General features: G+C 53.1%; 1 protein-coding gene across 1 annotated transcript; it reads right to left on the minus strand.

Moving 5' to 3' along the window:
* Positions 1-927: 927 nt before the first annotated feature.
* On the minus strand, positions 928-8906 carry nfkbib (nuclear factor of kappa light polypeptide gene enhancer in B-cells inhibitor, beta). Its single transcript, XM_069186488.1, has 6 exons — positions 7971-8906; positions 7546-7663; positions 5113-5314; positions 4935-5023; positions 4298-4567; positions 928-3068 (listed from the first exon to the last, which is right to left on the minus strand). Exons 1-6 carry the CDS (start codon positions 8471-8473, stop codon positions 3024-3026), a joined length of 1227 nt encoding a protein of 408 aa, XP_069042589.1. The 5' UTR covers positions 8474-8906; the 3' UTR covers positions 928-3023.
* Positions 8907-15062: the final 6156 nt, after the last annotated feature.

Consider the following 15062-nt stretch of genomic DNA (forward strand, 5'->3'; position numbering starts at 1 on the left):
AGCCGGCCTGCTCAGAGCACCGTGCAGTCCAGCAGCAGTGAACCTGCTCGCGCGGACATGATTAACACACTCCCATGAAGCACCAGGGCCTCTCAGTCCTGCCCTGAAGGACTCAGTCCTGCTCTGGTTCCAGCTGGCCTGTCCGAATCAATTAGGCTGACTGATCTCTGGCTGCTTACGCAAGAAATTAGACTCATTAAACACTGCCTACAATCTCCAGATTTCAATGAAGGATGAGATCAGAAGTGAAGAAACCCGTAGACGATGTAGGGTGGTGGATGTGGTTGAGAAGATGCGAGAGGCGAGGTGACGGTGGTATGGACAGGTCATGAGGAGGGACGTTGAGGAAGTAACAAAGAGGGTAATGGGATTTGAGGTGGAAGGTAGCAGGGGGAGAGGCAGGCCTAGAAAGAGATGGAGAGATTGTGTGAGAAAAGATATGGAGGAGTGTGAAGTGAGTGAGGAAGATGTGCTCGACAGAGACAAGTGGAGAAGAGCAACCAAAGCAGCTGAGCCCAGGACAGTCTGGGACTGAGGCTGTGGAAAAGAGGAAGAAGAAATACTGCCTGTAGAATCCTGAACCCACATCTGGTTTTCACACACCGCCGAATGTGTGCCGTCGGCCAATCTTGCGTGATTTTTTTTTTTTACAAGAGTCGCCACATTTTCGTGCCGGTCCAGATGCCGAACACGAGTGGCGCCGTTGTGCGACTTCAGCACCGAGAGACCCCGGCGACGAGCAGAGTCTCACGGGGAGGGCACGCACACAGAGACGAGCTGGGCTGGTGAAAGAACACGTTCCTCTCCCAGTAAGACTGGCGCAGCTACTCCGGCCGGCTTGTTAAATTCCTACTCAGTGCAAACAGCCACCGCACGGATACCTGAATGAAAAATACACTTAACTTAAAAAGAGAAAGCGAAAACATATTCATGTGCATTAAAGTGTTTTTATTTTTAAGGTAACCGTCACAACAAGCACTTAAATTGCGTGGGGTAACATGCAAATACTCTTCCCATGATGCCTTGTGAACTCACATCTCACCGTCTTTCAGTCCCCTGCCTGTCTCTCTCTCTCTCCAAATCCTCCACCTGGTTCTTTCCGGCTCTCTCTGACCCCATCTCCCTCCTTCCACCTGCAGCTCTCTCCCTCCCCCTCTCCCCGTGTCTGAAGTCACGACAGCGCCCTCCTTCTCCTCCAGCGCACCCAGATCGAGGACCGTCACGCCTCAAACTGCTACGCGATTCTGAATGAATGCTGGCAAGAGCGCAGCCCGGAAAACACCCCCCCCCCTCAGAAAAAAGAAACGTGTGGACCTTTAGAAACAGACCGAGCTTTACTTGAACAAAACACAATGTAGAAGAGCACACAACGGCTTGCACAGAGGGATGACGGCTGGGCTCTGACCATGTCTGCGTGCCCCAGCGCCAGCCCGGACCAGCTCTGTCTGAGCCCCCCGGGACGTGAGCGGGGTGGGAGGGGGTTAGTGGGGACCAGCACTTTCCGAGTGCGCCCAGGGCTCCGGTATGGTCACGCAGCGGGCCCGCGGCACTCTGGCGCCACCCTGTGGGGCACGGGGGCGTGGGAACCAGGAACAACAGGGCCCCACACCTGCATGACACACGCGCACAGCACCGGGAGTTTCCAACTCGCGTCACGTAATCAGAAGTCCCATATTTACCTGGACATACCGATCCTCTCGATATCTTCAAGGAATCTTAAAGGGCACCTTTAGCCAGAAAGGGAAAGAGCTCACGCATGCGGTTATTTTTCATGTTTGTGGCTCATTTCCTTCACAGACACAAAAAAGGCAGTGGGGTGCCACTCCTGCGTGCCCACCCCTTACCCCTTGGCCTGAAGAGTTCACGGCATTACCAGTGTTCGCTTGAAATGTCGTATTATTAAAAAGCTAAAGCGACTTACACCTGCACACATTTATACCGCTGGGTGACGTGTTTCATCTGGGATTTGAACCCACAGCCTTCCAGTCCCGAGTGCAGAACGCTAAGCATCCGTAACACCCAGTACCAGTGCACCCAGTACACCCAGTACCTGTGCCATCCTGTGATACAGTGCCAAGTGCCAGACTGAGTCCCTGGGTACCCAGACTGCGTGTCAAACAGTGTGTCTCCCGCAACATGTTACACTGTTAAGAGCAGCACATCCTAACTTCCCTTAACAGACAGGAAACTGCAGCACACATTTTTTGGTCATACACACACGCACACACTTTCCTCTAGGAGTCTTTACGTATTAATCTCACGACAGGTTCCCTTTACTGTTACAGTCCTGGGCGATCGGTACTAAACTGGTTACTCGGCAGGGCACAGACTGCCGCGAAACCAGCTGGGGAAGATTAGCAACAGAACAGCAGCTGCCCCAGCCGCCTGTCAGGGAAGGAGCCCGCCTGGGCCGAGCCCCAGCCCCGCATGACTGCATAGGCTGTCCCCGTCCCCCCCGAGCCACGGGGAGGGTGGAACCGTGGTTATGTACAGGGGACACGCAAGGGGGAACCCTAACTTGTTCACGCAGGATATGCTTGAAACATCCAAATTGGAAAAAAATAATGACAGCGCTAGGTTCGCAAAGCGCTCCCACTGGCCGGCCCAGCTGCAGCAGCCTGCGTGCCATAATGAGGACGGCAACCAGCCTGTAGGGGGCGCTGCAAGCCACTGCTGTCTGCGGGAGCTCGGGAGACTCTCTGACAGCGGGAGACGGAGGGACCCGCGATCTCTCCCAGACCGCAGCAGTATTAAGACACTAAGGAGAGGGGCACGACGACATCGCCTTTCCTCACACGGCTGAGGCCCAATCTTCTCAGCCGGCCGGGGGCTGGAGCTCAGCCCCTGGAAAGGTGATGCTCTCCCGCCCTCGACAGCACGACAGCACGCACACACACACACAGTCACTCGCACAGGCGTCTGCACACGGTGGGCACGCAGCTAGCCAAGCCCATGGGAGGAAGGGCTGGAATGAGTCTGCAGACATGGGATTTGGGGGCGTGTCTCCGTAGGGACCTTCACGATTACAGCACTCGATGGCCGTTGATGACCAAGTCATCAAACTCCTCCTAGACAGAGAGAGAGAGAGGGAGAGGGAGAGGGAGAGGGAGAGGGAGAGGGAGAGGGAGAGGGAGAGGGAGAGGGAGAGAGAGGGTTAGCAGCAGCTATATCACCGTACAACTCCCATATCACAGCTGGGAGACTCCTGGGAAAGCTGAGGCTGCTGGTGGAAGAGGTGTTAGTGGGGCCAGTAGGGGGCGCTCACCCTGTGGTCTGAGTGGGCCCTTTCTGGGCCCCTGCATTGTTTGAAAATGGGTTTTAAAAGTACCAGAGTAATAAATGTCAAAACGAAGTGAATCATCGTGTTACTCGCCGAAGGGAAAGGCGTTCCAAAAGGTCAGTAACTGGAAAACCTGCAATGCGCTAATGTTGTTTATAATAAAAAATAAAAAAAACAAGACAGGCCAAGGCCGGGCCCCTTCAGAGACCCACGGGCCCCGGGGTCACGCACCCCCCGACCCCCCTTCTCATCAGGCCTGTGTGGACACTGTACTGTAAACAGGCGCCGTCCTTTGGATGAGACATAAAACCGAGGTCCTGACTCTCTGAGGTCATTAGAAATCCCAGGGTGTTTCTCGAAAAGAGTAGGGGTGTAACCCCGGTGTCCTGGCCAAATTTCCCCCTGGCCTTTACCAGTCATGGCCTCCTAATAATCCCCATCTCTGAACTGGCTTCATCACTCTGCTCTCCTCCCAGTGAGAGCTGGTGTGTGGGGAGAGGACTGGCGCACTATGGCTGCTGTCTCATCATCCAGGTGGGGCTGCACACTGGTGGCGGTGGAGGAGAGTCCCCATTACCAGCAAAGCGCCAAAAGTGTTAGAATATCATTATTATTTCTACTCAGAGAAAAACTGAAAGTCTGCTGAAATCCTGATCCGGAGGACTGGAATTGAGGATCTGTACAATACAGCAACTTAGCGCTGCCCGTGAAGTTGAAGACGTGTCTCGGCAAATGGAGACAGATGGGTCAGATGGAGATGGCCAGTGCCAGTACTTACTGTCCGAGCTCAAGTGCCCCCAGGACACTGTGGGAACTGTTTGAAAGAGCAGCGTTGCCCATATTGTTACAGGACAGCTGTCAAATTCCAGTTCCGGTCAATGACTTGCCATGCCTACAGACCTGGCCTATTTAAACAGGTCTACTGTGAGGCTATGAAATGTTACACATACAGACATCACAAAGTTATTATAAGTTAGACGAATTGATAGTGTCCCACTCTTCCTCATTCTCTCTCACCTCTTTTCTCTCCAACTCATCTACCTCCTCCTCGTCCTCCTCCTCATCGTCCTCCTCCTCCTCGTCCTCCTCCAGTGGCTCGACGGCCCCTCCTTCCCTCAGCAGCGAGCGCACCGCCTCGCTGGGCCTGTGGAGGGCGCAGTAGAGTGGCGTGTGCCCGGCGTAGGAGGGGGCGTCCACGGCGGCCCCCCGGCTCAGAAGCAGCCGGACCAGGGGGGCGCTCTGACTCTCCACCGCCCAGTGCAGAGCAGTGCGGCCCGAACTCAGGTCCTGAAACAACGGGCACAGCCAAGGGCACCGGTCAGAGCCCTGCTGCTCAGCAGCCTGGGCCGGGCCAGTTTATCCACAGCAGGCTGTAGTGCAGAAGCCACCACCTGCTGTTCTCAACAGATCCCGCGCTCTCTGTGCTGAGCAGGGCAAAAACGACATCTGTGGCACCGGAACTCCACTCCAGTCCTTTTCTGACAACGAGCAAAATTCTTTCCAGAACCATAAAGGGGGGAGAATGAGCCCATTTCATTTTTTTTTTTTTAAATCCAGCTTTTACAAAGTAAGCCTGGTGTGCAACTGCAGAAGCGGATATCGTTCTGCACAGTGGAGCCGATGGTTAACGGGGAAAGAGGAATCGGTCTCTCACCCGCCGGTTCGCGTCAGCCCCCGCGTGCAGGAGCAGCCGGACCGCCCCCTCGTCCACCTTCTGCACGGCGATGTGGAGCGGGGTCACCCCTGGAATCACAATCACAACCCGTTCAGGAACCCCCTCCCCGACCGGCGGCCGCGGGGGGGGGCGGAGAGACTGCGGGCCGCGGACTCGCCTGCGTAGTTGGTGGTGTGCAGCGGCGCCCGGCTGAGACTGTGCGAGACGAGCTCCCGCACGCACTCCCGCAGGCCCTCCCGGCACGCGATGTGCAGCGCGGTGTTTCCGCTGCGCTCCTGCAGGTCCGGGCTGGCCCCCACGCAGAGCAGCCCGCGCACGCACTCCGGCTGGTTCACGATGACAGCGATGTGCAGGGCCGTCTGAAAGAGGGACACGGGGGGGCTTACAGACGCTGCACAGAGCACTGGTAACACATCACTGGAAGATGGGGCGCCCAGTGCGCACACGCTTCCACTGCACTGGGAGAATGATGAGCAGGCACTGGGGCACAGTAACAAACACTGAAAAAGACAGAGGGGGCCCTACAGCACGTTAACACAAGCAAACAGGCGAAGGGGATGATCCAAACACTGCAAAATACAGACCGTTAAAGCAGACTGCAGCACTATCTTTATATTTCAGGGTGAGAAAGAATCGGCACCGATGAGGACATTTCAAACAGTCAAATGTACACAGTAACTCGTAAAACCTCGAATTTGCATCACACAATTGACGGAATTTCCAGCCACGAGCAGCACCTTGTTCTGCAATTCAGAACGAGGCAACAAAACTTCCAGTGACGTGGGCAGCTCTAGGACACTGTGCACAAGCAGGCTGTCTGCTGCCCAGCCTGTGTTTGTTCGCTCGTCCATCACGGTACATCAGTCAACGTGGAGACTAGTGAGCAGGAAGGACTATAACATGGCGCAATTCGGGGGACCCCGAGTGCAAGTCGGGTCAACACGGAGACTCACAGCACTTTCACTTTTTTCCTCGACGTCGACGAATTTATTTGGCTCCCGAGATTTAAGAAGTGCGGCTCAGTCTATCTGTCGTACGCACGGGTGCAACGAAACGCTTATTGGCATGTATGCGCCGATACAAAGACAATCACCAGAAACACAAACACAGAACAGCAGCAGCAGCAACAACAACGAGTTGAATAAAAAACAGAAGTCAGACAAGCAGTATGAGAAAAAACTCCATCAGTGTGCGCCGGTGGTAGGGGTAGAGTTCAGTAATCTGACAGCTAGCGGGAAGAAACCGCCTCTGAATCGGGGCGTTCGTGCTTTCGTGCTCCTGTTACTCTTCCAAGAGGGAAGGGAGGAGAGAAACCAGGGTGACTGGTATCCCTAGCGCTTCATGAGAGACTGGGCTGCAGTTCCTCTTTAACTACAGGAAGAGACTTCCTCCAGCACGTCCGGTCCCCCACCAGTACTGAGCACAGCCTGGGAACGTGCGCTATCCAGTCCAAAGGCAGGCTGACGTGTCGTGGACGTGACACCATCACCTGATGTGGCAAGGGAGCCCCAGCCCAGGGGAGTCGGGGTATCGGTCTGGCTGCCTGCGCTTCCTCCTCCAGCTCCAACGTCAGAAAGAAGTTTGGGAACATGACAGCGCTGCCGGGAGGCAGGCAGCTCTCCCTGGGAATTTCCTCCAGTCCGACTGAACGTGACAGCGGTGTGTTTACACTAACACGCCCTGGCTGGACTGGAACATGAGCTCATTCCTTAAGAACACCAGAGGGTGCATTCTGGGGCACCACTGACAAAAATAATCTGGGACACTTCCTCTTGTTCTCTCGTTACAGAATATCTGTGCCAGCGTAAACAGAGTGGCTCATACAGACACACTGGAAAATACTGCACTGAGAGAGAGGTTAATACTGACTGGACACTCCAGTACATTAACACTGCACTGAGAGAGAGAGGGGTTAATACAGACACACCGACTGGACACTCCAGTACATTAACACTGCACTGAGAGAGAGAGAGGGGTTAATACAGACACACTGACTGGACACTCCAGTACATTAACACTGCACTGAGAGAGAGGAGTTAATGCACACACACTGACTGGACACTCCAGTACATTAACACTGCACCGAGAGAGAGGGGTTAATGCACACACACTGACTGGACACTCCAGTACATTAACACTGCACTGAGAGAGAGGGGTTAATGCACACACACTGACTGGACACTCCAGTACATTAACACTGCACTGAGAGAGAGGGGTTAATACAGACACACTGACTGGACACTCCAGGACATGAACACTGCACTGAGAGAGAGAGGGGTTAATACAGACACACCGACTGGACACTCCAGTACATTAACACTGCACTGAGAGAGAGAGGGGTTCATACAGACACACCGACTGGACACTCCAGTACATTAACACTGCACTGAGGGAGAGGGGTTCATACAGACACACTGACTGGACACTCCAGTACATTAACACTGCACTGAGAGAGAGAGGGGTTAATACAGACACACTGACTGGACACTGCAGTGTTAAGAGACTACTTAACACACACTGCCCAGGGTGAACAGACCACAGCATACTGCAACACCTGTGAGCCCAATGTGCACGCGTGCGGGGTAGTTACCTGGCCCAGGTGGTTCTGTGTGTCCAGGTACTGGGTCCAGGCTGGGTCCAGAGACACCACGCTCAGCAGGTACTGCAGGAAGGCCCAGTGCTCGTGGATCAGCGCCAGGTGTAGAGCACTGACAGAGGAGGGAGAAGAGGTAACCGAGTTCGCACTAGCCGACTGGACACGAAGGCCACTAACACTGGACGCCACCTCACACGTGCGAGCCATCATCCTCGCCCCTGGGAAACCGCAGCAGGGCGAGCGGGTGACCCCCGAGAACCCCCACACCTCAACAAAGGTCCCTAAAACACGGTCACTACCCGCAGGCGCGTTTTACCCCACATTTCAGCTCAAGGCAGAGCACGGAGTCAGATCCCCAGCAGGAGGGAGACTCGAACGGCTTTTAAAAACGATTTATGCGGCGAAGGTGCGCCACTCACGTGTCCCCGTCCTCCGAGACGAAAGTCAGCGTGTTGAACAGCTCCTCCGTCATCAGCAGCTCCTGGGCTCGGCCGCCGGGACCGCCGGGTCCCCCTCCAGCATCGCCCAGACCGAGCGTGCCGATCCCCTCGGAGAGACTGCCCAGGAGCTCGTCCGTGATGGAGTCCCCCAGCGCCGAGTCCAACCTGTCTCCACCCAGAGACACACAGGTGTCGGATGTCTGGGGGTCCGGGCAGGTGGGCCCACCAGAGTCCTGCGGGTCCCGGGCCGGCCCCAGGCTGGTGCTGGCTGGTGCCGTCTTCCAGGCGCCCATCGGGTCGGGTTCGGAACCCAGCGTGGAGCAGCTGAACGAATCCAGCCCGCTGTCGCACCAGTCCTCCGCCTCGACATCCAGCCCCACGGGCTTGCCGCCGAAGCCGACCCCACACTGTGGGCGCTGTGCACGGGCCTTGCCCGACCCGGGCGGCCGGGGTTCGGGTTGTTGCTGCTGCAGGTCAGCCATTAGGGAGAATAAAACGGGTTGCGAGGGGAAAGAGGCGAGAGCCTGGCAGGGGAGCTAGCGTGACAGATCGCCTTTTAAGGTTTCGTGCAGCTCGGAACCGCGGATCGGTGAGAGTGCTTTTTCTAGCTGCCCCCTTCGTTGGGCTCGGTCTTCATGTTTCGGGGGTTCAGCGGTCCCCCTTGCGCAGAAAATCCGTTGTTTTCAGTTTCTCTTTGAACCAGATTGCTCGCTCTCGAGTCTGGAAAATTACTGTTTTTCTTTCTGAATCTGGGGGAATCCCCAACCCCTCTGCCGACCAATCACGGCGCACGCAGGACACGCCTACCCGCTCGAGAGGAAGTTTACAGTAAAACCGAGCGCGGTGACGTCATTTCCCACGCACGCTGCGCCGAAGCCCACGGACTCGACAGGCTTTCCTGACAAGCACGCAATGGCAAACACTTTTAAAAATGTACTTTTGATGAGAAAAAAAAGTTACATTTTTAGGATAATCCTTTATAAAGTTTAAGGAAAAGACGTGAGCGATGACGAGATTGATTGTGTATAGTTCATAATAAAGGCAGGCAAACATCATATGATTACTTATATAAATATGGCCGGTTTATTCTGTCTAATTTCCGATATAAAAAGCACTTGTCCTTTCTATTGCCGGGAAGCAAAGTTTTGGATTTGTTTCTTCTTGTGCATGAAGTTAGGAAGAGATCCGTAAATAAAGTAACGCGTTCTTTCAAATCGCCCGCCTACAGACTGAAGAACTGTGTGTTCTCCGTGACATACAGAACATACCCTGTATACCTGATTGGGTGAGACTATTTACAGCAACTGACGGATCTGAAAGAGACTCTACAGTGACGAGCAGAACCACAACAGCAAGACGACTTTAAATGAAAGCGCCCACAGTTGTTGTGTGGTTCAGCACTGAGCCAGACGTGCGGAGACACTCGAGACTCCCCAGTCCACTGAACTTTGCACTTACGATAGCACAAAGCAAATTAAATGAAAACATCGAGAAGCTGTCTTTGTATGTTTAAAATCTCCCGTTTCTCAAAGCAGACACCACGTACCACTGTGGTTCGACAATGGGTGAAGAACATCTCTTCCCTTTCCCCTTGCTTCATTTTGTGCTATTAAACGAGGCTATTAAACAGGAAAAAACAACACTGTAATCTGTCGGATGTCAGACAAGGTCAGAAAGGTACAACAGCTCAGCCAGGGTGGTATTTTCAAAGAAACAGCTTCCTTTCAAACTGACCCGATTTTCTGTGGTTTTCATTAAAGTTTGAAATGAAGGATAAAGGGACCCAGATTAATTCATCTTTGCACAGCAGGCCTAAATACTGGGAAAAAAAAACAGGGAACATGCAGGACTACAGGACCCTAATGACTGGGTTAGCGAATGGATGCCCGTTTAAATATACAGTAACATCCATCTTCCCCAAGGGGGCTGTAGCCTATCCCAGCAAGCAATAGGCACACCTAGGACACACCCAGGACAGAACACACACCAGGGCCAAGCCATGAGCAAAGGAGACCACGCAAACTCCACACAGATAGTACCCCAGGTCCAGAATTGAACCCGGGGCCCCAGCGCTGTGTGGCACCAATGCTAGCTGCCTTACGTCCCCAATGTCAGCGTTTTAAATGTTATTTCTGCGTGAATCACAAAATACTCTAGTACTGCTCCCGGGAACATTGATGTCCTATAGCGTTCGGCCGTCAGGTTCATCGCGGCCGTGCCCTCTGCCTCACTGTGAGCCCGGACCTTGATCGGTTCCTTCATTGGCTCTGTCTGCAGACCGAGCCCTGACAGTTCAAGTTAGTTTACGGATCTTCCACTGGGAAAACACATCTCCGTCTTAACCAGTGGCCCCTCTCTGCATCACCCTACAACATCAATTGTAATGCCTTCATGAAACCGAGCCTCCCTAGAGGAGTGGTTATCATTACTGCCTCACAGGTCAGCTCCTGGGGTGCTGTATGTGTGGAGTTTGCGTGGGGCTTTCTCTCACAGTCCAGAAAAGTACTGGCAGGTTATTTGGCCTCTGGGAAGAGCTGCCCTGGTGTGTGTGTGTGTGTGTGTGTGTGTGTGTGTGTGTGTGTGTGTGTGTGTGTGTGTGTGTGGGTCCTGTGATGGACTGGTGTCCAGCCCGGCGTGTATCCCGCCTTGTGCCCCTTGTTCACTGGGATGGGTCCTGTCTCTCCGTGACCCTGTGTTGGATAAAGGGATTAGAACAGGGATGGCTGGAATTGCAACAGAGTATCTATTTTCTGTCCGTAATACTCTTACACACAACGTATTATTGTTTTTTTAACGTATAAGGCAGCATTATGGAGGAGTGGTAAAGGATGTGGGTTCGAATCCGAAGTGAGACGCTGGTGTTGGAGTGTGACGAACCCACGGCACCTGAACTGTAGCAGTAAAATACCCAGAGGCAAGAGCCAGACCAACTGAAACCAACAAGCTTACAGTACGATACGAGAGGATTCGTGTGATACGAAATGCTTATGTGCAAAAACATATCATAATGACACCCTGGTGTACACTAATTCGCGTTATATGTAAAGAAACTCAATATGATCTGTGGGCAGTCTTACGCTTAAACTACTGCAGCACACGGCTTAGAAAACACAAAATATATATATATATAAAGTAAAAACGAACACTGGGGAGTCCTGTCGTGCAACCCCAATTCTCCAATTGTATTACAGTTGTATTACAGTTAGAATTTTCTCAATCTGTCCGCTGGGTGGCGCCCAAGCTTCAGAAATCCGTCCCCGAGCCGATTCTCTTTGTTCGCGGAGACGAGGCGCGACCGGGCTCTGCCGACGGGCTCGCTCAGCTCCGCGCCGGTTCCCGTCCAACCCCGCCGCCGGTCCCAGGCGCGTCTGCAGAAACCGGCAGCACCTGCTACGAGTTCTCAACAGGCCACGTTTTCTGCAAGTCGTAATTGTGCCGGGGGTGTTCACCACCCGCAGCACGCAGATCCGCCCTCAAACCCGCGGTCACAGAGCTAACGCGCCGGGTTCCAGATGGACGTAACCGCAGGAACACCGGGTTTGTGGCAGCACGCAGTGCGGGGTGTGTCCAGGCGGGGGCGCTGTGCACCGTGCCCAGGCAACAGCCCCGGCACCCTCGCTGCTCTCAGCCGGTTTTATTTATCCCTGTTTTCTGAAGGGTATTAACTTATAACCTTGGCTTTAAAATGACTTAAGACACGGATTCAATCACACACAGCATAAACCGAAATCACAGTAATTCTATTGCCCTGTACCAGGTCTTCGTTTTAAATCTGGGTTAGAAAAAAAAGGCGAATTTAAGCAAATCCTTGAATACAAGGTCTGCACCTTCCTCTCGCGGTCTGCGTCAGCCTGGGGGGACGTGTGCTTTTTTGAACGGACGGTGTTTTTTAGAACGCGATTAAGAGGTCACAGCAGGAAAAAATCAACCTAGTGACTGTGTGTACCGGGGAATGTGTGAATGTAATGTGGGGAGTGTGTGTGTGTGTGGGGGGGGTGTCGTCGCTATGACAACAGCAGTGGTGTCTCCTTGGTGACAAGCGGAGACGGGGGGGGGGGACGAGGGGTGGAGTTTAATTCTGTGCTTTACAAGCGGAAATCAAAGGGCGCATTATCACGTGGTGACGTCATACTGGGTTCTGCCGTTCTAAGAATATTCCTCTGGCCAATGGCCGTTAACGAATGGACTCGTGCCCTCCGCGGTGAAGACTGGTATTAGAGCATTAGAATATTATCTCCCGGTGGAGGATGTGTAATACGGATTGCTCCATGAGCTGTACATCCGCTTCCGAAGTGGACTAACACTCATTTGCCCCAGAAAGCGTTTTTTTTCTGGTGCGTTTGCTCATTTCAGATGTGAATGAAGGGGGGTGATCACTCACGCCTGAAACATGAACTCAGGTTAAGGAGGAGGCCCGGCGCAGCCTGGCCGCCAAACCCAGATTCTCCTGGACCCAAGATTCTGCTCTTTAATCTTCGCCGCCTGCCCTGTCTTTCTCACACCTGAAGAAGGCTCCACAGCCCAAACGTTGTGTGTCCTTTCTCCCCTTTCCAGCCTGGAATAAACCCACTACCTGTTCCTTCTCCATCAGCGCTGTGTTTTGCGCCACTGCCTGCCTTCGCTGTCGAAGTGCTGTGCGGGTGTTTCCTGCTGATTACATGACACAGGTGTAACACTCCTTAAAGGACCTTGACATGGTGGTAAGATACAGACCCTGGTCAGATTCAGCCCTGTTCCTCTGAATAACACGCCAATCTCTATCCCGCTCACTCACGTAAGTCCTAGCCGTATGAAAACGAGCTCTTGCAGTCGTGAGCAGGACATCTGAAGTTTAATTACAATGCTGCGTTACACACAGGAACGTGATAGTCTAGAACCAGGGTCGAGAGCACTTCAAACGAAGCATTGCTGTTTAGAGCAGAGCTGGGATTGTGTCAGCCTGCGTCGCACAACTGCATCGTAGGAGTTTCTGGACCCGGACAGGCGGGGAACATCGGCCCGGCCAGAGCAGGGGTCCGGCCCGTCCAGGTGGCCCTGCGGGGCGAGAGAGAGAGAGAGAGAGAGAGAGAGAGAGAGAGAGAGAATGTTGGAGCAGTCTGCAGCTCCTGGTCTTACACTACACGACACAGAAATCAAGTTCCTGCTCTACGCAGATGACCTGGTCCTGCTGTCGCCCACAGAACAGGGGCTGCAGCAGAACCTGGCACTGCTGGAGCAGTACTGTCAGACCTGGGCACTGACAGTCAATCTGGACAAGACCAGAGTTATGGTTTTCCAGAAGAAAGCCAGACCTCAGGGAAACAGGTACAAATTCACACTGAACAAGAACACATTGGAGCACACATCCAGCTACACATATCTCGGTCTCACCATCAGCTCTTCCGGGAGTTTTGACCTGGCAGTGAAGGCACTGAGGGAGAAGGCACTCAGGGCTTTCTACGCAATAAGAAGGAGGCTCTTCAACATCAACCCACCAACAAGAATCTGGCTCCAAATATTTGAAAGTGTAATCCAACCCATTGCCCTATACGGCAGTGAAGTTTGGGGTCCCCTCACAGACCAGGATTACACCCAATGGGACAAACACCCCACAGAAACTCTGCACATGGAGATCTGTAGAATCATCCTCCGTGTGCAGAGAAAAACTCCTAACAACGGGTGCAGGGCCGAATTAGGCCAGTACCCACTATTGATAAACATACAGAAAAGAATATTAAAGTATTGGCTACACCTAAAAAACAGCGACCAAAATTCCTACCACCACAAAGCCCTGCTGAGCCAAGAGCTGAGCCCAAAACAGAGCCCCCTGAGCCAGCTGGTCCTGAGGCTCACCGACCTGAGCCACACCAACACTAACCAGCCTCAGGACAGCACTGCTAGAGCACCACAACCCAGACTCAACCACATCACAGCACAGATCAAACAGCAATATCTCACACACTGGGACATACACACACAAACACAACATAAACTGGAATGCTACAGAACCTTAAACAGACAATACACACTAGCTGAATATTTGACCAAAATAAAAAATAACAAACAGAAACAGACCCTGACGAAGTACAGGCTCAGTGACCACAACCTGGCCATAGAAACTGGGCGACACAGGCAGACCTGGCTGCCCAGAGAGGACAGGCTGTGCTCCCACTGCCAGCAGGGAGAAATAGAGACAGAGGTGCACTTCCTACTGCACTGTGACAGATACTCTGGGATTAGAGAAACATTCTTCCCGAAATTCAGAAATCTAATCCCAGAGTTCCCACACCTGCCAAAACCACAACAGGTCCCAATCCTACTGGGAGAGGGAGGAGGGAACTCAGTTGATCTGGCAGCCCAGTATGTGATCTCCTGTCACAGCCTGAGGAACAGTGAGTCCGTCTCCCAATAATGCTCCAGCTGCCTACAGTATGTCAATATTATATAATATGTCTTTGTTGTAAATGTCTGTAACATGTCTGTAGATTTTATTTTACTTCTATTTTTTGTTTTGTTCTATGTTAATTTTATTATTTTTATTTGCTTTGGCAACACTGATTGTACCCATCGGTCATGCTAATAAAGCACCTTGAATTGAATTGAATTGAGAGAGAGAGAGACAGAGAGACAGAGAGAGAGAGAGATAGAGAGAGAGACAGAGAGAGAGAGACAGAGAGAGAGAGACAGAGAGAGAGAGAGAGAGAGAGAGACAGAGAGAGAGAGACAGAGAGAGAGAGAGACAGAGAGAGAGAGACAGAGAGACAGAGAGACAGAGAGACAGAGAGAGAGAGACAGAGAGAGAGAGAGAGAGAGAGAGGTCAGCTGCTCTGCAGGCACCAGGGCTCAAGCAGGACGTCCCCCTCCCCCTCCACCGCCTCCCCAAAACTGCTGCTCCGCGAAAAACCGCCCTGACAAGTCAGGGAAAAAGCCCACCGCCTTCAGCAGAACGGCGCGCCCCCCCGGCGGCAGGCCCTGATGGATCACCTCAAAGTGCTTCGGCGCGCAGGAGGAAATCCGATGAGTCCCGCACTTCCTGCGCGCCCGCGGGGCCCGAGTATCGACTCAGGGAGAGAGAGAGAGAGAGAGACGCTG

This window comes from Lepisosteus oculatus, chromosome 3 (genome assembly GCF_040954835.1).
Source record: "Lepisosteus oculatus isolate fLepOcu1 chromosome 3, fLepOcu1.hap2, whole genome shotgun sequence".
Lineage (NCBI taxonomy): Eukaryota > Metazoa > Chordata > Actinopteri > Semionotiformes > Lepisosteidae > Lepisosteus > Lepisosteus oculatus.